The 22,288-nt window shown below is 33.3% G+C and overlaps 3 protein-coding genes and 1 pseudogene across 6 annotated transcripts; 2 read left to right on the plus strand and 2 right to left on the minus strand.

Annotated features, from left to right (window-relative positions):
- Positions 1-498: 498 nt before the first annotated feature.
- On the minus strand, positions 499-2,854 carry LOC18608255 (14-3-3 protein 6-like). Its single transcript, XM_007042843.3, has 4 exons — positions 2,271-2,854; positions 1,332-1,454; positions 1,001-1,117; positions 499-886 (listed from the first exon to the last, which is right to left on the minus strand). The coding sequence occupies exons 1-4, from the start codon at positions 2,754-2,756 to the stop codon at positions 827-829; spliced, it is 786 nt and encodes a 261-aa protein (XP_007042905.1). The 5' UTR covers positions 2,757-2,854; the 3' UTR covers positions 499-826.
- Positions 2,855-13,222: 10,368 nt separating this feature from the next.
- LOC18608256 (small ribosomal subunit protein eS6-like) lies at positions 13,223-15,493 on the plus strand. Its single transcript, XM_018116062.2, has 6 exons — positions 13,223-13,335; positions 13,447-13,511; positions 13,717-13,774; positions 13,860-13,968; positions 14,278-14,550; positions 15,077-15,493. Exons 1-6 carry the CDS (start codon positions 13,330-13,332, stop codon positions 15,313-15,315), a joined length of 750 nt encoding a protein of 249 aa, XP_017971551.1. The 5' UTR covers positions 13,223-13,329; the 3' UTR covers positions 15,316-15,493.
- A 317-nt stretch (positions 15,494-15,810) lies between these two features.
- Positions 15,811-20,424, minus strand: ABC4 (UbiA prenyltransferase family protein). Of its 4 annotated transcripts, none has more exons than XM_018116060.2 (12): positions 20,278-20,424; positions 20,074-20,197; positions 19,155-19,404; positions 18,105-18,208; positions 17,954-18,025; positions 17,707-17,845; positions 17,388-17,494; positions 17,207-17,306; positions 17,075-17,113; positions 16,885-16,995; positions 16,708-16,773; positions 15,811-16,506 (listed from the first exon to the last, which is right to left on the minus strand). In XM_018116060.2, the coding sequence occupies exons 1-12, from the start codon at positions 20,309-20,311 to the stop codon at positions 16,399-16,401; spliced, it is 1,254 nt and encodes a 417-aa protein (XP_017971549.2). In that variant the 5' UTR covers positions 20,312-20,424; the 3' UTR covers positions 15,811-16,398. The 4 variants fall into 4 exon arrangements, with proteins under 4 accessions (XP_017971549.2, XP_007042907.3, XP_017971550.2 ...); XM_007042845.3 differs by having other exon boundaries at positions 20,074-20,184; positions 20,265-20,424; XM_018116061.2 differs by having other exon boundaries at positions 20,265-20,417.
- Positions 20,425-20,932: 508 nt separating this feature from the next.
- LOC148763969 (ABC transporter G family member 1 pseudogene) lies at positions 20,933-21,532 on the plus strand (annotated as a pseudogene).
- The last annotated feature ends 756 nt before the right edge of the window (positions 21,533-22,288 follow it).

Here is a 22,288-nt window from a genome sequence, read left to right on the forward strand (position 1 = left end):
AACTCTCCCTTCACCAGACACGGGTTGAATCTTCGACACCACAAATGAAGTGGAGCGCGTCGGGGTGGCAAAAACCTAACCATATCCTGGAATTTGAGCTCCTTCACCTTCAAGACATGGAACTCAGGAGATGCATTGAACAAATAATTTATTTATCAAGCGCTGCAAGGCTCTAAAATAATAACCCATTCTGGATTAACCTACGCAGCCGACAGCAATAGCATAGAACCCAGATGGACAAGCCCTGGCACCTTTCTTGCAATACATGCGAACTACAAATAAATCTTGTAATAATCGCATTTCTAAGCATCCATGCATTGATTCAATGCTAGCAGCAGTACCGTTGAAAAGTATAATCTGCCAATTTCTTGAGACGAGCATATGAGCTTAAAACAGGCTAGATGAAGCCAATGACTGATATATCAGCATTAATCAAAACAAAGCAGGGGCAAAGAGAATAAACAGATACAAGAATAATCATCAGAGTGCACAAAGCAGTAAAACAACAAAGCTATTTAAATATCAATCTGATAATTCCAATAAAACATCTTCCAAACATTAAGCTTAGAAAATATCTCAATCATCAGCTCCTTATTGTCAAGAAAACAATTTAAAAAGAGTGCACATAGCCTCACTGCAATTAGAAAGCTTCAATTCGAAAAGAATAACCAGTGAAATACTAAGAAATTTTTAGCAGTACTTCCAAGGTTCATAAATCGAGGCATGATCTCCTAAAAACGAGTAACTGAAGCGATTGTGGGACGAAGCAACTTCTCCATACAAAAACAACCAGAGAAGTAAAATACTACGACGAGGATTAGTGACTTCACTGTTGTTTCTCATCCTCACGTTTGGGAGCTTCTTTGATCTCATCTGTCCCATCATCCTAAAGAGATGCAAACATATACTAGTTAATAAAGAATTCACTATAAAAAGAAGATACACAGATGACTTTAAGATACAAAAGTCAATAAAGAAAAAGAGACGTGTGGCGTCTAACCTGCATATCTGAGGTCCACAAAGTGAGGTTATCACGAAGAAGTTGCATTATCAAAGTGCTGTCCTTGTATGAATCCTCTCCAAGAGTGTCCAGCTCTGAGATGGCTTCATCAAAAGCCTGAGGAAAGAAACAAAACAAGTTCACTAAATAAAATTCGAAGACAAAACATGAACTCCAGACGAAAAACAAAAGGGATATCCAGGCACCCCTCTTTATCTGCTGCTTCGCCTCTATCTAGTTATAATATTCACAAGAATATATATATACCAACGTTTTTTACGAACAAGATAAACATAAAGACTAAACTAGAATTCTGAAGTCTGGTTATCACCTGTTTTGCAAGACTGCAAGCACGATCAGGAGAATTCAAGATCTCATAGTAGAAGACCGAAAAGTTCAGAGCCAATCCCAAACGGATAGGATGAGTTGGGGCCAGCTCAGCATTTGCAATGTCCTGAAAACAAAACAGAACAAAAAGATGCAGAAAACATCAATAAAGGGGGCAGTATGGACAAAACACAAGTCATAATCACTTTAGCAAACACAAAAATCAAAGGCAAATATCTTCAAAGTATTTAAATGTAAAAGTGAGAAAATAAACAAAAATTCAGATCCAGACTGATTTCAATCCTCTAAAGAAAAATAACAGCAGTACCAAAGGCCTACATAAACAGGAATTCAATTTGTGACATGACTACATTTTAAATGGGGGGAGTAGAGAGGAGTAGGTGTTGTTCTGAAAACACAATTTTCTTGGGCCTAACAAGAAATTCAGCTATGCACACTTAAATCACACATAAGACAGCTGCGGCATATTCCAAAAAAAAAAACTGTTAAATAAATAGCTAGACTCAAATCAAAATTTCCTTAACAAAACCAGGAAATACTCACATAAAATGTAAAGCTGCAGAAAATAACAAACCAAATTATTGAGACCATTTTTCTTGCTAATTTTCATAAATTTTCCACCAAATTCCGATGAAATGTCTTCCAACGCTTCTGTTACCTAATCAAGCTACAGAATTCAAAGCAGATCCCGATCTTAGCTATATAGAAATATACAACGCATCAAGGGTATAACTGTAAATGTTGATCAATAAACTAGATGCCTCCAATCAAACACTGCCGCGATCAAATGAAACCAGATTCGCAAAATTAAACACATATTTATCATAATTCACATTTAAAATAAACCAAACCCTAAAAGTAAACCAAATCAAGCTGAACAAAGGAATAGAATAGAAAAGGAAAATACGAAATGCCCTCAAACCTGAGCAGATTTATACGCAGTGAGCGTGTTCTCGGCAGCAGCTTTCCTGTCATCGCCAGTCTTGAACTCAGCCAAGTACCTATGGTAATCTCCCTTCATCTTCAGATAAAAGACCTTGGAATCCCCGGTCCCAGCGGCGGGAACGAGCTTTTCCTCGAGAAGGTTCAAAATTCCGGCGCAAATCTCGGACAACTCGGCCTCGATCTTGGCCCTGTACTCTCGGATGACGGAGACATGATCAGCGTTGCCACGTCCTTCCTCTTTCTGCTCGATGGAGGAGACGATCCGCCAGGAAGCACGGCGGGCGCCGATCACGTTCTTGTAGGCGACGGAAAGGAGGTTCCTTTCCTCGACGGTGAGTTCGTCGGGGGCGGGGACGGCGGAGACGACGTTTTCCATGAACTTGACCATCTCCTCGTAACGCTCCGCTTGCTCGGCGAGTTTCGCCATGTAGACGTTTTCCTCACGTGGGGAAGGGGTGGCCATGGTTTTCGGTGGTGTTTAGATGGGAAATGAAACTGAGAGGATTATTCGAGGGATTGAGATTTGAGAGGTTGTGTTTTGGAGAAATAGGAAAGGCACTTTGCTTGGATGTCCTTTTTTCTAATAACCCAAGGGCCAGGGCCTCGGTTTTTTTTCTCTTTTCCTCTTTTGACCTTCTTGTTCTTTGCATTTATTGTTTTTTACCATGCCGTTTTCTTTCTATCGTACAATATAATATTGTCCTGTTGAAAGTACAAATTCATAATATTACAACATAAAAAGAAAATTAATTTTATTTTATAAATATAAGTCCTTGAACATATAAGTTGTACAACTTGAGTAATTAACATTTATTAAATAAAATAAATAGCATTGTTCTATCCCATGTTATATAAGGCTGGCTAATTACAAGGAAAATCATTAAATTTTGGGCATATTCACTCGAAAAGGTCATGATGTTATGATTTCAACTTTCAACTTTCAACTTTGAACTTTGAAGGAAATAACTAATTTGGAAATTTCATCATATTTCATTAAAAAGTATTCATTGTACAAGACAGTGATGTCTTTAGTTTATGCCACTTAACAGCTTTCTTTTCTTTTCTTCTCTTCTCTTTCATTCCCCTTCCTTGTCAAACTAAAACACATTCTTTGTTTCTTTCTCCGTTTAACTCAAAACAATGTCGAGTTTTTTTAGAGGGAAAAAAAAAAGCGTTTATTTGATTGATTGATGTGGAATGTGGACGCAAGAGTAGTATTATGTTCTTGCTACTTAATGCTTTATGTATATCTTTAGTGTTTTTTTTATTATTATAACGTTAAAAAATACTTTTTAAAAAATTTAAAAAAAATATTTTTTTATTAAATTCAATTAAATTTATATTTTTTTATTTTGAATCAAATAAATTTTTATTATTAATAATTATTTAATTATTGTTAATTAAAATACTAAAATTGAGCAAATGGTCAATTCAATCAAATCGTTATGCCATAACTGATAATCAAATGCATCAAAATTTTTAAGAAAATCGATTGAACTTAAGGACATAATTGAATTGGTCGACGATCGAACTTATTCGGCCGGTTCGATTATGTACCAAAATAATTGAAACTTTGTCACTTTTTTATTTTGCAAATTACAATATTGAAATTTATAAATTTCATTCACAATTATAAAATATATAAATAATCTAAACATAAATAAATTAATACAAATTAACATAAAAAAATTAATTAAACATACATAAGTCAAAACATATATATGATATATTATATTAATTTTGATTTTTCCATCCATTCAATCTAACAATTTTCCTATCGAAAACCGACCAAATAAATTGTTATAATCAAAATTTTTGGATCAAAGAATTGAATGAACTAATCAAATCGAACTGTTTTACTCAAATTGAATTTGGATTGGTCAAGTAATTTGGTTTGGCCTATCTTTGCTCATCCCTACAAAATGTCACTTGTCATTTATGTCAATGTGGTACTAATGTAGAGTAGAAATGGAGAATGAAAAATCTCATATGATCGTATCATTATATCACTTCAACATATAACATCATCATTTATTATAACATGTTAGTATACCACATCAACGACAAGTGACTTAAAATAATGTTAAAACATTTAATATTTTTATTATAAAAATTATGTGAAAAATATAAAATGGCTTTAATATCTTTTATATATGTAATAATGATATATTCAAAATCTATAACTTTATATTAAAGAAAATTTTAACGGATTTCCAAAAACCCACATTTGGTTATTTATATAATTTGACACGTAGCATATTGAAGAGAAGGTTTGTATTAGGTTTGGGAATTGTTTGAACGGGCCACATGCCCGATGTTTTTAAAGTTTTCCTCGGGTTGGTTTGGGATAGTTGATATTTTTTATATCTTATAAATTGAATAAAATTTCATGGACAAGTGTCAAACATAAAAGCTGATTTAATTCAAAATCATTATAGTTTAGATTAGATTAGATACTATGAAACACAAATAGCAAAACAAATAAAGAAAATCTAAACTAGATAGAGGGGTGTTTTCATAATATGAAATCTAATTAGTCAAGATTCTGCATAACTTTGACCAAAGGGTTAGCCTCAAAATTGGTAGACATTTCCATATTGAAAGAGATAAATAGATAAACATTTCATATCAATATGAGACGTTACAAGCGATAGAGTGTCCAAATCATACTATGAACATCCTTTCTTTGACATAAAACAAAAAAAAAATTTAAAAATGAAAATTGAACAAACACAGAAGATTTTGATTTCATTTAGGGAGCTTATTTTCCAAAAGATATCTTCCCCGCCAAGGTAGAGGTGGAGCCTCCTTAAGGGATGGCCTTCTAAAAATTTTAAAATTTATTCTATATTATATAAAATTTTTAAATTTTTTTTAAAAAAATTTTAATAGTCTCCTCAGAATAATTTTTTACTTAATAATTAATACAAATAAAAAATAACAAAATGATTCCACATGCTTAACTCAATTTTAAAGTTTTTTTAAATTTTTTTACAATTTATATTATTATTATTGTTATTATTTGTTTATTTTTCATTTCTATTCTATTTACTTATATGCTTTAAATCTCTGTAGATTTTCTTTCACAAATTTCTACGAACTATTAACCATAATTTTTTCTTTTTTATTATATTATATGTGGATTCTATCTTCTACTTGTCGTGCTTTTTTTTCTGTTATGTGAATTTTATTTTTTATAATTTTAATATTTAAAAATTAATAAATTATTATATAATTCTCAAATATAAGTTATAGTGTTGCACTATCGCTTAAAATTTCATCAATGTATTATTTTTTATTTAGAATAACTAATGCATTATGACATGTATGTTACAAACTTTAAGTAATAAGGATATACATATAAATTGACAGAATGAAATAATTGTATTTCTTTTAATACAATTTTATTTATTATATATATATTTAATAACCCTCTAAATAATTTTTTTATTTAATAATTATTTTTATTCCTCAAACCGTTTAATCAAATTAGAGTCATTATGGTTAGCATATCACTAGTTAAGCCTAGCAAATAAATTATAATTTAATATGGTAAGCCTATCAAATTTAAAAAAAAAAATTAAGTCTACTAAACCAAACCTACTAACTTTTAATATAAATCTAAGCCTATCATAACATATTATATTTTAATAGTCAAATCTAATAGCCTATCATAACATATTATATCTCAATAGTTCAACCCAATAACACAAAATGTTAATTAGTAATTTAAGAGACAAATAAAAAATAAGATGAGAGCTTCCTCATAAAGCTACCCATTCATTTAGAACACACAAATAAAAAGAGACAATTTATTTGAGTTTGAAAAATTATTTTCTTTTTCATTTTTTGCACGTAGAGAATGAGAGAGACTCATTTCATAGTTTTATTTAGTTATATATATATGACACCATCATTATTATTAATGTACATTTTTTTTGTATGTCCAATATCTTGTGAATTTTATTTAATCTTTTAGATAAGTGAGAATTGAATTATATATAAAGTTTCATTTAACTGTTTAGTTTTTTATTCTGTGTGACCTCTTTTTTAAAATTGCTTTCGCTCTGCCCTTACCCCAAGGTGATAGAGGAGGAGAACTTTAAGCTTTTATATAGGAGGCATAGGATAACTAGAAATTCTTGCAAGTTATAACTAGAACCAATTCATGTTTCTAACTCCAACCAGTATATTATTTCTAAATATAAAGAAAAATGGGGTTCTTGATCTTAGTTAAACGAGGAGCTTATTTGATCTAAGGTAACAAAACATAGAAACTCGTACACAAACTTCCCTACCAAAGCACCTTTCATAAACAAGGAAAGCTTGTTGCCTGGTTGTTGAGGCACGTAGCCATGCCCTGCTGGCCACTGCGGAGGCAAGTTGACATAACCTACTAGTGGCGGCGTCATGTACCCAAGGTAAGCAGAAGCTGGCGATGGTAGAGCATATGGGACTACGCTGTGAGGGTATTGTCTCGTATAATACTACGAAGGGTATTGAACAAAAGTTCTTGGGTATGGATGATGTAAAGGTGTGCTATACGAACCCATAGCCAAAAGGAAAACAAACTCAGTTATAGACGACTATATGTAAAACATTAGCTAGTTTAGCTTAAATAGAAAAATATTCATTATCGTTTTTTCATTTGCTTCAGGCAAGAACCAAGTATAGTTCTAGAAGTGGAACAAGTGATAATTCTATTTTATAGAATCATTTAATTCCAATTTTGTTATTAAATATTAGCTAAGTATTCAATTTTTAATTATAATTTATTTATTTTTAGTTGTTTTTATAATTAGTTTATTTTTAAGTAAGTTATTTTAATTTTATGTTATTCTTTTAATTTGGCTATTATTTAATAGTTTTTTTTTATTTTCTGTAGAAACTAAAAAAAATTGGGTTTAATTTTGGATAGTGAGATGTTGAAAGACCCAAAAGTGTGCTTGCATATGTTTTAATATTTTGGCCATAACTTGAGCTACAGAACTCCAAATGATGCAATTTTTGGACCATTGGAAAGCTAAGATATAGATGTACAACTTTCATGAAGATCACTTTGCCCAGCTCTGCATTGAAGATAAAGAAAATCATGTCAAAAAAATAGTTGGACATATTATACCTGGAATGAAAAATTGTAAAGATTGACAATTGATTTTTGGGCCTCTCATTACCCTTTTAAGCCCAATTAAACCCTAGGTTAACTTAAGGAAGTTTAAGTTAAGTTTATTAGTATAAATAGGATATGTTTAACAATATTGGGGAGACAACCTTTGGAAGATTCAAGAAACTAGAAGTTGAGGCTAAAACTTAGAGATCAAGACAGCAAATATTAGTTTGTTTTCTTCCTTGGCTTTTATTTTTCTTATTACTCTCAATGGTTGAATTTATTTGTTTTTGCAATTATGAGTAGCTAATTTTCTTTTTCTGGGATTGCAATTGAACTCACATGTAATCTAAGTTTTTAATCACTTTCTTACTTATTTTTAATGGGATTTGAATTGTTTATTCCAATTTGTTCTTAATGCTTTTAATTGTTTGGCCACCAATTAAATTGATCTAAGAACCTAAACAAACTTGGAAAAGAGAGTTTAGAGTAGACTAAAATTGGGATAGCATATGATCATATTAATTGATTTGCATATAGGATAGGGATATACTTATAGACCATATGTAGCCAAATTAAAGCTTACACTTAATGAGTCTGTTTTAATTTCAATTCACATAGGGGTACAGTGTTTTGGTTAAAATAGATATTTTTATAAGGTGAGTCGAGAGACCCTTATAAATAATTTAGGACTCTAGGTTAGCAATTCACCCCATTAAAATAAGTTAAAGAAGAAATGTAAGATTTAGATAAAGTGTGAGAGATATTGTAATCCTAAGCTTGTTTGATTTGATATTTTTTCAAGTTATTATTATTTTGATTTTTCTTTTTTAGTCTAAATTTTGGTTAATTAGTTTTAGTTAATTAATTAATTTTGATTGTTTGGATAAGATTAAATTGTTCTAATTTTAGTACTTAGTAAAGTTTTAGATCAATTCTCTATGGGATCGATACTCTGCTTGTTAACATACTATATATTTGATACGTATACTTGCGTAGTAGGATTTTAACTGACAACAAGTCGTTTGTTGCTTATTGGTGCAATTACTATATGTGATTTCATTTGTCAGTTAATATCGAGTAGGGTTTAATTATTTTTGTTAATTGTAACTATCGATGAATATCTTATTAATGTGATCAATAGATTTTTTATGCTTCGTTCTAGATTTAGGAGAGTACCTACTAGTTTTACGTATCATTTCGTCATCCTAACCCCAACATCTCCATATACACACACACACACACACACACACTTCTGATTTTATCTTCACGGTTGGTAGAAAAGAATATATATTTATCAAACAATTGAAGAAGTTCAAAGTCTGTCTTATTTTAAATTTGTTTACAATATATTTGTTGGTGCAAATAGAGTTTAGATGAAATTCAAAGAATGTAAAAATGGAGTTTAGTTGGAATTCAAGGAACTGAAAAAATTGACTTTAAAGCGAGCCTTTCAATAGACGATATTTTTAAAATTTATTCTGTCTCCACCACTTGGTATGCAAAGAGAAATAATGTGAATAGCCTTAGAAATACAATGAATCCAACGTCTAACTTTGTTTTACACTTTACGAAAGTTGATCGTTAGATACACCCGAGGGTTTACAAAGTTGTTCGACCTTAAAGTCTACTTTTTGTAGCAAGTAGATTATAAGGAATTTGAATTTTTTTGTAGTTGGTGGGAACTTAAGTGTTTATGTTAATAGAACACAACACTTTTCTTACTCTTGATTTTTCTACTTTTATTTTGTTTTGATTTTTATTTGTCCAAATAGTTGGCAACAAGCCCTTTATATAGGTTTGCAAGTGTCTCTTCTTCAAAGACATCACTATTTCATTACGGCACCACTTTGTCTAAAAGATATTTTTACATTTTGTAAGACACAACCTTTGGGTATTGTTTCAATAATCATATTATGAAAGGACAACCATTCATTCCATAAAACATAATCATTGAGTTATAATTTGAAATGATAACTTTTCATATTTAAATTTTTGAGCTATGATGCTTTTTAAATTTATCTCATAACCTTTAGATGACATTTTACCAAGAGACATAACTATTCACATGAAAAACTTACTTACAATCCAATAGTCACACTATATTACTTTATATGATATAACCTTTGAGCTAAGATAGCTTTTGATTATGTGACATAACCTTTGATTTTGAAAATACACCAACAATCCTCTATTGTTTTCAAAATTTTCAAATACCAACAACTTTAGGAATTTTGTGCATAAATGAAAGTATCTCGCAGATTTGAACCTTCACTTAGTGAGTGTGGTTGGTTCTAGTCTGAATTAAATGGTTAATCAAGCATTGAACCATCGATTATTCATTTAACTAGTCAGGCCACTAAATACACATAAGTTTCTTTGCTCATTATGTATCTAGTTTTACCAACACGTTTTATGGCTTTGTGTTTTACATCTATTCATGAGTATTGTTAGAGTCAAGCTATTAGCTCTTAGAATAGGCCACACTTCCAATCACATAAGTAGCTCCCATCGAAAGTATCCCGTAATTATAGTACTTCAATATATACATGTTATGGGTTTATTAAGAAGTTTCGTTCAACCTTACCTTACACATTATGGGAACCAAGCACTATACACCTTGGGATGAAAAATATAAATTAATACTTGTAATCATCCATGTGGTAGAATGGTCAGTATCCAAGACTTGCAAGTCAGCCACAAACGTCGAGGTGAGCTCCCACCATTAGAGATTTAGTAGATAGGCTTGAGACCCGTCCCTCTTAAGGTCTTTATTATCAAGTTTTTTTTTTCAGGCTTTTGGTAAACGAATTTGCTAAATTTTCACAAGACCTCACATAAGTTATAGTGGCTATACCATCACTAATTCTTTGTCTTACAATGCTATGTCAAAGTTCAATAAATCGACTTTTTCCATTGTATGCTTGATTATATGTCTTTGATATCATTGCTTTATTGTCACAATGTATCAAGATTGGTGTCATAGGTTTAAGCCACAACGAAATTTTATGAAGTAAATCTCTCAACCATTTTGCTTCTTAGGTGGCAGATGCTATAGCTATAAATTCAGCTGCCATAGTAGAGTCTACCTGACAAGATTGTTTCTTAGAACCCCAAGAAACAGCACCCCCACCAAATGTAAAAATCCAACTACTCGTAAAAGTAGGATTCGTTCTATTTAAGTTCCAACTAACATCTGTATACCCTTGTAAAATCGAAAGAAAACTTGAATAACAAATGCCATAATTCATTGTACTTTTTAAATGTCTTAGAACTTTATGAACAACATACCAATGTCCTTTACTTGGATTACTTCTAAACCGACTTAGCATCCCAACCGCAAAAGCAATATCCGACCTTGTACAGATCATAACATACATTAGGCATTCAATAACCTTTGCATATTCATTTTGTGTTATTAGGTTATCTTTGTAAGGTACTAGCTTTAGATTAAAATCATAAGGCGTGGACATTAACATACAATCTGACTTACCATACTTCATTACAATCTTTTCAATGTAGTGAAATTGAGATAATATTATGCCATTATTACCTTTCATTATTCTTATACCGATAATAACATCTGCCACGCCCATACCTTGCATGTTAAAATTCTTTGACAAGAACCTTTTTATGTCCTCTACTTGTTCCAAATTAGTAGCAAAGATTAATATGTCATCCACATATAGACAAATGATGACACCTCTACCATTATGAAACTTAGAATAGATACATTTGTTAAATTAATTAATCTTGTAGCCGTTAGCGAGCACAACTTCATCAAACTTTTGATACCATTGTTTAAGTGTTTGTTTTAATCCACATAATGACTTTACAAGCTTTCATACTCTCCTTTATTGACTAGGAAAGACAAAACCTTTAAGTTATTCCATATGCACCTCTTAATGCCTATTTGGCTTAGCTTATTTTTAGCTTATCTACTTTTTAAAAGTAGAAGTTGAGTCAAACACTATTTTATGAAAAACTCTTAAAAAAATGTAACTTTTTTTAAAAGAACAAAATTTAAAAAAAAAGCTTAAAAAAAGGCTCCAAATAGGAGCTTTCTTTTCTCTTTCTTTTAAAAAACACGTTAACTTTATTAAATACTATTTATAGTAATTCTAATCAAATTAGAGTTTATATAAGTTGTTTTGTCAAACAACTTATCTATAAAAAAAAAGCTTATAAAAAGTAAATTTAGCAAACAATTATAGCTCAATTTTAAAAACTATTATTTTTCATAAGAGTTTTATAATAGCTTTTAAGCTAAAAAAAGATCAGGCAAAACATATTTTTAATCTAATTTACCATCTAGGAATTTTGTTTTAACATCCATATGGTGAATTACTATCTTATGTATAGATGCCAATGCTATAAACACTCTAATTGTAACTATTTTTGCCATTGGTGCATATATATTAAAACAATCAACACTTTCGTTTTGTTTAAAGCCGTTTGAAATTAGCCTTACTTTAAACTTATCTATGTTTTCATCAACTTTCATTTTCTTTTTGAATATCCACTTGCAGCCTATTGACTTGGAACTTGAAGGAAGGTCGACCACTTTCTAAATTTTGTTTCCCATTATCAAGTCCATCTCATCTTGATTTGCTTTTCTCCAAAATGAAGTATCTTGAGACTTCATTGCCTCCTCATAAGTTTGAGGATCACTTCACTTTTACATTAAAGCAGTAAGGTAAGTATTTACATGTTTCTTCTCTTGTACATTCTCCTAAGTACATGAGAAAATCGGATCCATATATCTTTGCTTTTTTAATTCTTTGACTTTTTCAAAGCTTAATAGTTTTCTCACCATTTTCTGAAAGTTTTAACTTTCTGTTACTAGTTCTTTGAGTATTGGAATTGAATTGAAATTTGTTTCATCAAAGATAGCATCTCTTCATTCTATGATTGTATTAATGGAATATGAATCATTGGGCTGAAATGATATGCTTTACTATGTTTAGCATATCCTATAAATATACATTTAATTCATTTTTTACTAATTTTTTTTTATTTCAAAACTCTTACTATGGCTCAATATCCCTAAACTCTTAAATAATTAAGGTTTGGCTTTCTTCCTTTCTATAGCTCATAAGAAGTAGTTTTACTCATTTTGTTTGGAATTCTATTTAGTATATGGCAAGCCGTTAATAAGGTTTCACCCCAAAGTCCTTTTCCCAAACCTAAATTAGAAAGCAAAGCATTGACCATTTTTGTAAGAACTCGATTTTTACGTTCCACTACAACATTTTGTTCTAATGCGTATGATGAGGTAATCTCATAAATAATACTAGTGGACTTAAAATATTTAGAATCATAATATTCATATCTTTTATCACTTCGTAAACATTTGATAAGCAATTCACAATGCAATTCAATTTCATTTTTATACATTCTAAATTTTTCCATTACTTTATCTTTAGTATGCAATAAGTAAGTATAGCAATATCTAAAAAAATCATCTACAAATGTTACAAAGTTTTTTTTTTTCCACCAATAGATGGAGTACTATGCATGTCACAAACATTAAAATGTAGTAATGCAAGTAATTTGGAGTTTCTTTCTACTTTAGGAAATTATAATTTTAGAGTATTTTTAAGTATTATTCCTTGAATTTAAAACATCTAGCACATTCAACATAAAACCCATTTTATTATTTTATTGTAAAACATTGGGCAAATTAATAGGCCTAAACAAGTTCGGTCCAATAATCCCTTTATTTTTAATCCATATTGAGCAATCAGGCCTACATTGAGACTACCCGTGTCGAGGCCCAAATAAAATCCGCCCGTTTAAAACCCAAGAACCATCCGCTTCCTACATAAGCCAATTTTATTAACCCTAATTTCCTTCTCTCTTATCATCTCTGTTTCACTCATTGAGCTGCCTCTGGTGCTTTTGAGCAGCAGCTAAAGTTGATCCAAAAATGAAGGTACGAACCACAAACAAGAAGATAAATAGATAAATAAAAGGAAGGAAAACCCTAATTTGAGACGCAAATCTCTCATTTCATGTGATTTAATTGTAATTCATTTTTGTGCAGTTTAATATCGCGAATCCGACTACTGGCTGCCAGAAGAAGCTTGAGATTGATGACGATCAGAAGCTGTAAGTTCCGTTTTTGTTTTCAATTTTTTTTAGTTTTATTTCTGTTTGGTAGCTGAGAAAGTCGTTACAAAAAGCAGCGATGAGATATCTGAAGATCGAACCGTTGATTAGAGATGACACAGAATCTAAGATTTATCTTGAGTTTGTAAAATTTGCTTTAAAATCCTGACTTAATTAAAGATATTGATGTTCTTAAACGTGACAGTCGGGCATTTTTTGACAAGAGGATCTCCCAGGAGGTTGTCGGAGATGCTTTGGGTGAGGTATGTGGTCTATTTGCATCTAAATTTCTTGTTTGAAGTAATGGTTGATCTATTCAACTTAGTAGAGTTTCTATTGTTTTGACAGGAATTTAAGGGTTACGTTTTCAAGATCATGGGAGGTTGCGACAAGCAAGGATTTCCAATGAAGCAGGGTGTTCTAACCCCTGGTCGTGTTCGACTCTTGCTTCATAGAGGTGAGTGGTCTGATTCTAAAATAGATATTTTCAGTGATTTGTGCGATATGGAATTGGTGAATATTAAGAAACGGAACAGGGTGATTCTAATTTCTTTTTGTCATCAAGGCATCGGTCTTGCTGGTAATTCTATGTTTAGGCTAATTCTGCTTGCATCGTTTAATGTTTATGCATGCTTTAGCATTGTTGCCTTTGTTGGTTGGTGTCCCATTGCTCCACTAAGCTTTCACGGATCAGAGCAGCTGTTTCCAAGCCTTCATGTCTTCTTCTGCAAAACTGGGAGTTGATTCATTTATATTGCTTGAACAGGTACCCCATGCTTCCGTGGATACGGAAGACGTAATGGAGAGCGCAGAAGGAAGTCTGTTCGCGGATGCATTGTTAGTCAAGACCTGTCTGTTCTGAACTTGGTTATAGTGAAGAAGGGTGAGAATGATCTGCCTGGGCTAACTGACACTGACAAGCCAAGGATGAGAGGTCCAAAGAGAGCATCCAAGATTAGAAAGCTCTTTAACCTTTCCAAGGAGGATGATGTCCGGAAGTATGTCAACACTTACAGGAGGACTTTCACAACAAAATCTGGTAAAGTTGCTTTCTCATCTTTCATTTTCTTTTGTAATAAAGATGGCCACAAGATTTTAAGAGACTAGGTGGATGTGTTATGTTTCCATAGCTACATAGGCATTCTCCACTTAATTGCTTACTGTCAAATGGTCTCTTTAATGCATGAATTTATCTTCTAGACCATAGCACAGTGCATAATGTGCGCACTATTAGGTTGAAATTCTGTGTCTGCTTTCTCTCCATTTTCTCCTGACTGACATTAATCTATGTGAATATGTCCCCAACTATAATTCTAGGTTTCTAGCTTCTAGCATTGTTAAAATATGATTATGTGCTTTTCATCGGCATGGCCCTTGCCCATCCCATTGTCAACCCTCCTAATGGAGTTAAAAAAGGGCTATGGGTTTTCATTTATTCATGCATGGAGCATGCAGGAAGTATGGTATTGGAGATCGGATCAGGGTTGGAATGAGAGAGGCTTGGTGAGAGTGGTGATTCTTTATTGAAACTATTGCTTACTGAGAATAATCCATGTTGTTTACAGGCAAGAAGGTGAGTAAAGCTCCAAAAATCCAGAGGCTGGTAACTCCATTGACACTCCAGAGGAAGCGTGCTAGAATTGCAGATAAGAAGAAAAGAATTGCCAAGGCCAAGGCAGAAGCAGCTGAGTACCAGAAACTGCTTGCCTTGAGATTGAAGGAGCAGCGGGAGCGCCGTAGTGAGAGTTTAGCAAAGAGGAGGTCCAAGCTCTCTGCTGCTTCTAAGCCATTAGTTGTGGCTTAGATTGCTTGTGAAGTTTTGATTGGCAATGGGTTTTGTCAGTAGTCAGTTTTTGTAGTGTTATATGCAGCAATCATTTTGCGTAGTATTCAAATGTTGTTCTGTTATTTTGAATACTGAGAGTTGGTTTAGATTTTTGTGAATGTTTTGAGTTTGACATTCAATCTATTATGTTATTTCACGTGGTCTTGTGAATGTGCTCTTTTGACTTGGCAAGTGAGTTTAATCGCATTTAAATTATTATACTGCTGACTGAAGCATTGTTCTTAACTTCCTATTCTGCCCTTAAAGTCAGCTCCATGAGCAATTTTTTGTTTGATTAGAGTGTAAGCATATGGCCCAAATCATGATATTCGTAGCCATCCAAATGAGAGTGGATCACTTTGGACTACTAGTTTCTCCCTTGTTTGCCCGTGGACAGTTGAGGTGAAGGCTTATGAAACCCTTTCTACCCAAAAGCAATGCAGTGAGGCAGTCATCGCTCCGAAGCAAGCATACTTTATGCAAATTGAATTTGTTTTCATTCACCCAAAGAAAGCATGTACACAGTTTCCAAAAAGAAGCAAGAAAAAGATGCAAAAGCAAAAGAAGTTGCATGATAAAGCAACACAGAGAATGAGCTTGCTCAGATGTATTCACTCGAGCGTGAAGCCTCAGCTGCAAGGAGTCTGTTAATAGGCTTATAGACAACATTTTGAACCATGGTCGAGCTTCTACTTTCATTGTTATCCGCTATGCACTACATCTACAAGGGCGTTGAAGTAAACCCAGTAGTCCTCTCCTGTTTTCTGTTATTATTCTCCTTTCAATAGAAATAAATGCATGCAGTCCAAGCGATCTGGAGACAAACATTTTCAGAGATTTACCTTTCCAAAGAATATTGTCCCACTGCAACTCTGAATCCTAATCCCCAACTGATCTTTTTATCCAAGACTTTTGAGTTAGGAAGACAAGGATAAATGATTTCCTAATCTCTCCACTCTCAAAATTGCTAAAGAGTACTCAAGCTGGTCGCAGTAACTCTCTAAATCTAGCCTATGCAGTATAAACTGTAATCATAGAAGAAAATGATAACCTCTTCACTTATCATTTAGCAAGCATCCTAGCATAGACCAGCCCTGCAGTCATTGCAGCTCCAAATAAAGCATGCAATCTCACGCAATAATATTTTGCCATGAAGATCTTCCCTTTGTCCTGTAAGAAAGAATTCGTATTAGAAAAGAAAAGGATAATAATCTTCTCTCTCAGTGTCATGGTCCACATGGTTATAAATCATGTGGCAAATAGTGCAAATAGTTAGAGGAAAAAGGATCTTTCAATCACTTTTCTCATTTGCATCTTTGGGGGTTATCTCTGTTACCAACATTGAGGTTAACAGGCAAGTTTACTACTCACCTTGTGGTTCTCTTCGACATAGCTAACAACCAGTTTCCCTATGGGTAAGGTCAGGGCACAAAAAACCTGATAAAAGCAAACACAGACACAGCAGTTGCGATAAGAATACACACGAACTACTATTTGAGCATAAATCAGATGAAATGCATTTTGACTACCAATTTAACTTTTACTTACAACGCAAGTCAGTGGAAGAGCTCTGCAAAAACCAAGAGCAAATAAAACAGCATAGAGTGTCAAGATTGCCCCTTTCACAACTACTGAAGCTCTCTCAGTGCCCATCCTGACCTGCAATATAAAAAGGAAAAACAAAAGTTTTCTCCCTCTGTAACACAGAAAACTCTTTGACTTGATTGAGTATGCATACCAAAGGTGACATTTTGCCAACGGCCATATCTTCTTCAATCTGAAATATGAAACACCTATGTTATTAATAGAAAACCTGTGATGAGAATGCAGATTTTATAACAAATTGAAAGATCAAGAAGACAATATTAACCTGATGAAAATGACTACAAAACAGAATAAGGGTTGTTGTGACGCCTACAAGGAGTGATGCAGAAAGAGCTGTGCGAGTTAAGGGGAGGAATATTATCTCACTGCCAAAATTACCCAAAATTAATGTATTGAAGGGAAAAAAATGAAATATAGAAATGTTGCATTCTTTTTGAATAAACAACCTTGTGCTGCCCAGCAACAGGTAGAAAGCAGTAGTTGCAAATGGGCCAAAAGCTGCAAAGCACAAGGGCTCTCCCAATCCTTGGTAACTTAACCGAAATGGTGGGCACTGCAATGGATCCAATGTTAAATAGATATCAGAACCTCATTAATGTTATGGTAGCTGGATAGAAGTGATCATTTAACAAACATTTGTCACTCATGTGGATAAATAAAAAGTCAGGCCTGCTACACGCAGCATGCATGCCCCTTAAATGAGAAAAATTGTTGGAAATTGGCTTGAAGAAGTTCTTCCCATTATGCCAACTAGATCCCCTCTACCTGATATATATAACCACAAGTGATTGCGCAAGCCAGTAATAACAAGGAACGCATACTTCCGGCATCTGCAGATACCCAAGTCAGCCCCATGAAGCCAAGGGCAAGTGACAAGTAGGCAGCAATAAATGGCCCTGAACGGCTTTCCAAGCACATATACAAAGCAGTTTTTTCATCAGAGCACAGGAAAAGCTAGCAAACAAACAAAAGAAGAAACATATATTGGCAATATGCAAAGAATCAAGTTTACCTGCCAACCAAATTTACTACTGACTCCTTTTTGTTCTTATCTGCTCCTATATCAAAATCGTAGACATCATTGCTGTGCATGGAAAAATTTGAAAATTTTAACAGCGTTGCTGAGAATCCAGTGTTAACTATTCACCACTGCCATAACTCACCTTAAATTGATCCAAGTAATAATCAGAACTGAAGAAGCCAAGAGCATAAGATAACGTCTAACAGAAAATAGGCCTGTTTGCAAATAAGCCACTGCGCCACCTACCTGCTCAAAAATATTAACAGGGGTAATGCACAAATAACGAGTATTACATTAAGATTCACAGAAGCACATTCGTGACTTATCAAACATTTATATCACAACAGCAGTTAAGGGGCACAAACCAAGAATTTACAACTTTGTGTGTGGTAGAGACATACAAGGCGAAACAGCAACATGAACTTTTTGATCGAGCTGATGCACGATATTGGCCAATGCTCAAGTGTAACATCTGTTTGAGACCACATTAAAACTAAGGTGTCAAGTGCATTCTGCCAATATTAAGGCTGTCTGTCAAGTTGATTATGTTACTTTGTGCGTGTTGTTATGTTGTCCACTATTAGTTCTCCTTGTATTTTGAATCAATATATGATCACTTGACCAAGCAGGTCAAAATTATTATCTCCCTAGTAATTAGTATACCAGATAAAAGAAAAGCTGGAAATGAAAACTCAGGACCTTTCAAGCAAATATTTTGAAGTGAAGCTATCTATACTGGGGAGTTATTTACCAAAATGAATGTGTTGACCATTCTTCCTCCAATCTGTTATAGTTTTAGAGTAAACAATCCATAATTTCTGTCTACATGACATGCAGCTATACTTACATTATTTGTACAATAATGCCTAATTGCTTTACACATGAGCAAGCATAAACAGTATGAAATTATTGTATGTTACAAGTATGTAAACTAATTATTAGATGGATAAACAATTGTTTTTTTGCTCAATGGATAAACTGTTGTTAACAGCAGAGTGAGTATCTACTAGCTTAAACTTCTTGGTTTAAGTGCTATTTTATCATGTCTAATTGTCGATTAAGCTTCTCATAATGGACTCTTCCAAGGCTGTCTCCACAAGATAGAATTGATTCACAATCTAAAAATAGCAAGTTGCTAATTAGAGCAAACTAGTTCATTATGATAGAACTTCCATGTGTCCAAGAAACTTACAGTTAGAGGAACCAAAGCAACAGAATAAATTGGCAATTTAATTGCCCTCCATATCAAGGTTGCTTTAGAAACATCTTTCTCCTCTTGACAGGGGCTGTCAGAAATGTCTGCCGTACACTTGGGAAATATATGCTGCCGTTGGGTTGGGCACCTGATTCTTATTCTTCTAATTTGAAAAAAGTTTTGATCATTAGAACAGAAATGCAATGATCCTCCGAAAGCTGTTGGCCAACGACCTCCTTCACAAGACCTGAGGAATATACAATCCAAGTAAAGTAGAGACATAGGCCAAGAACTCTCTCTCTCTTCTTCCATCCCAGGAAAAAGTGAAGTGGGGATGTAGAGCAAAAAGGATCATGGAGTGATAGATATTAACAGAATTACGCATCTTTTGCAAACGCTATGCTAGCTATCAGATCAAAGCGAATTCTATGTTGTCAGTAATTGCAATGCAGTTCCTCGAAAATTCAAGGATTTGAGATATTTTATCACACGGTATAAGAGGTAAAGTCTGAAGGAGCTTTTGCAAGTATACAGCATAAGAGATAGGACCATTGTCATAGAGAATCGACAAAAGATATATAGGAAATCAAAATCTATTGACTCAGACAGTTTAAAGCAGGCAAAAATTAAACAATCCATAAAAAATTTGTGTTGCAAATTCTTCGTTTGAGGAGAGTATATCAGCAAGAAATTTGAACGATATTGTGCATTCTAAGTGAAAGAAGTACTAATTTGACAAACTTTTTCTGCTTTCTATGATGTAAAGCTTTGGTTTTCTTCAGAATTGAAACTGTAGACTTACACTAGCACAATAAACAAAGTTCAATTCACTCCAAACTAAGTAAATCCACCCACACAACAAACAAATAACAGTTTACACCTTCTTAAGAACTGCAACAGAGAGGATGAAACTCACCTAGCAAGGTAACGCTGCTTTGCGAAGTTTTCGTGGTGTACTCCTACACCAGACCCTGGGCACGAGGAGCTAAGCGTTGCCGCCAATGGCTTCAACATGTTGCACTGTTGCCTATAGGCTATAGCTGATCACCGGGAACATTGGAAATTAACAGGAGAACACAGGAAGATTAAGAAAAAGAAGAAACATACCTTGTAATCTTACAGCAGTAAAATGTGTCATTGGTTTTCTCCCTCATGGATGTCTGAAGACTAGATAAGCTGCCCCCGTAAGTTGAACGTATTTAGTGTTGTTTGTCTCGATACGGTTGGAAGGATCAACTGAAAACCGATAGAATCTCCACTACCAAATCCTATCCTTCCATAAAATATTTCCTGGGTCAATTTCAGCCATGTAAGCTCATGGTTTTGTCCCAATGGGCCTCTTAAGTCTGGGTTAAAGTTTTGACTTCTATCTTTCTCTGCTTTTCTTTCTCCACTTGTCAATACATTATCGGGAGTGTAGGTAGCCTTTGAGCCTTCCCTTGTCCGGCTACACTAGTCGGCCCCATTTAGCATTGCTCTTATTTTATTAGTATTCCATTTTTGGGCCTTTGCAGGCTAAACCAGAAAGCCAGGCTGCATCTGATTTCCTTTCCTTCCACGTCGTGACCTACAAATGGTTCTAGTCAAGAAAACAGTATCCTCAACGGCACTGCTGTTTCCTTTTGTATACTTAATGACAATATTTAAATTAATCATATAATTAAAAAATTATGTGTCACCATGGAACATTCTTACATAATTGCATAAATCATTAAGAAAAGAAGAGGTGTGCTCGCGTTCTGACTGACTGAATCTTTTGACTGATTAATATGTATATGTCTGCCTTCATTCAGGTATTTGAACGAGAAAGACTGAATGGGCATTATGGTGTCACTGCCTTTGTCTTCGGGAACACATTTTCTGCTCTGCCATTCTTGGCTCTGATTGCACTTATTCCAGGCATAATTACTTATTTTCTTCCTGGACTTCACAAAGGATTTGAAAGCTTCTTCTTTGTACTCACATTATTTGCTTGCATGATGTTGGTTGAGAGCCTAATGATGATTGTTGCAAGTATAGTACCCAATTTTCAGATGGGTATCATAGCGGGTACTGGAATACAAGGTTTGATGGTTTTGGTCGACGGATTCTTCCGCTTACCGACTGATCTTCGCAAGCCAATGTTGAAATATCCCCTATACCACATTCCTTTCCGCAAGTATGCTTACCAGGGATTGTTCAAGAATGAATTCGAAGGCTTGACATTTCCTAATATTCAAGCTGGAGGGCCACCCAGCTTAGCAGGGGAAGAAATTCTGAAGAAGACATGGAATGTAAAAATGGCGTACCCAAAGTGGGTTGATCTTGCTATCTTGTTAGCAATGGTTGTTCTCTATCGATTTTTGTTCTTGATCATCAACAAAATTGAAGGTTAAACCAATGATTGCTTTGATTTTGAAATTTTTCTCACCTGAAACTTATCAAGAAAATTATCTCTTGCATAATGTTCTCGAAATTTTATCACCATTTTATTTACTCATTTATTTTATTTATTTATTTATGTATATTTCAAATTTATTTTTTATTTCTTTTTTGAATAAATAAAAATATTTGATATTGAAATTTCTACTAAATTCCCCTAACACTTTTGACAAAATTTAACAAAAAAAAAATTTTCATCTAAAAGTTTTTCAAAAAATTATCTCTCATGACATTTTAAAATTCCATCGAAGAATTTTTATTTATTTATTTGTATATTATTTTTTAAGCACACAAGTAAATATAATGATATAATTTTCAAATTACTAAATAGTTCAAACATTTTAGATTATTTATTATTATTATTATTATTATTATTATTTATTTTTAGTTTATTTTTTAGCCTGCCCCTTATTAGAGCCTACATCTTCAAACGGCCACAGACTAGAATTAGTGGCGTAGTTGTTTTAGAGTTATACAAAAAATTTGAGTGGAGAGTTAATTTAAGTTAAAAACAAATCAAAATGGTGTTTATGTGGAAAACGTGTAGACGAATTGTATATATAGGTGTTGAAAACGTGTTCCAGGTTAGCATGTTATAATTGACTTGACAGGCCAACCTCCAGGGTCCACCATCACATTTCAATTCAAGCTACTATATTTGCCCCGAGTATTTGTCTCCTTCGATAAATGTAATTCAAGAAATGAAACCG

This window comes from Theobroma cacao, chromosome 2 (genome assembly GCF_053813885.1).
Source record: "Theobroma cacao isolate CCN51 chromosome 2, ASM5381388v1, whole genome shotgun sequence".
Classification (NCBI taxonomy): domain Eukaryota; kingdom Viridiplantae; phylum Streptophyta; class Magnoliopsida; order Malvales; family Malvaceae; genus Theobroma; species Theobroma cacao.

Coding starts and splice junctions, on each gene's coding strand:
- ABC4 (XM_088803494.1), bottom strand. CDS start 20,171: ATGTTGAAGCCATTGGCGGCAACGCTTAGCTCCTCGTGCCCAGGGTCT. Junction 19,405..20,073: donor AAGCAGCGTTACCTTGCTAG/GTGAGTTTCATC, acceptor TATATTCCTCAG/GTCTTGTGAAGGAGGTCGTT. Junction 17,114..17,206: donor TTTGTAGTCATTTTCATCAG/GTTAATATTGTC, acceptor TTCATATTTCAG/ATTGAAGAAGATATGGCCGT.
- LOC18608255 (XM_007042843.3), bottom strand. CDS start 2,756: ATGGCCACCCCTTCCCCACGTGAGGAAAACGTCTACATGGCGAAACTC. Junction 1,455..2,270: donor CTGCGTATAAATCTGCTCAG/GTTTGAGGGCAT, acceptor TTTTGTTTTCAG/GACATTGCAAATGCTGAGCT. Junction 887..1,000: donor TGTGGACCTCAGATATGCAG/GTTAGACGCCAC, acceptor GCATCTCTTTAG/GATGATGGGACAGATGAGAT.
- LOC18608256 (XM_018116062.2), top strand. Junction 13,512..13,716: donor ATTGATGACGATCAGAAGCT/GTAAGTTCCGTT, acceptor TAAACGTGACAG/TCGGGCATTTTTTGACAAGA. Junction 13,775..13,859: donor TCGGAGATGCTTTGGGTGAG/GTATGTGGTCTA, acceptor TTGTTTTGACAG/GAATTTAAGGGTTACGTTTT.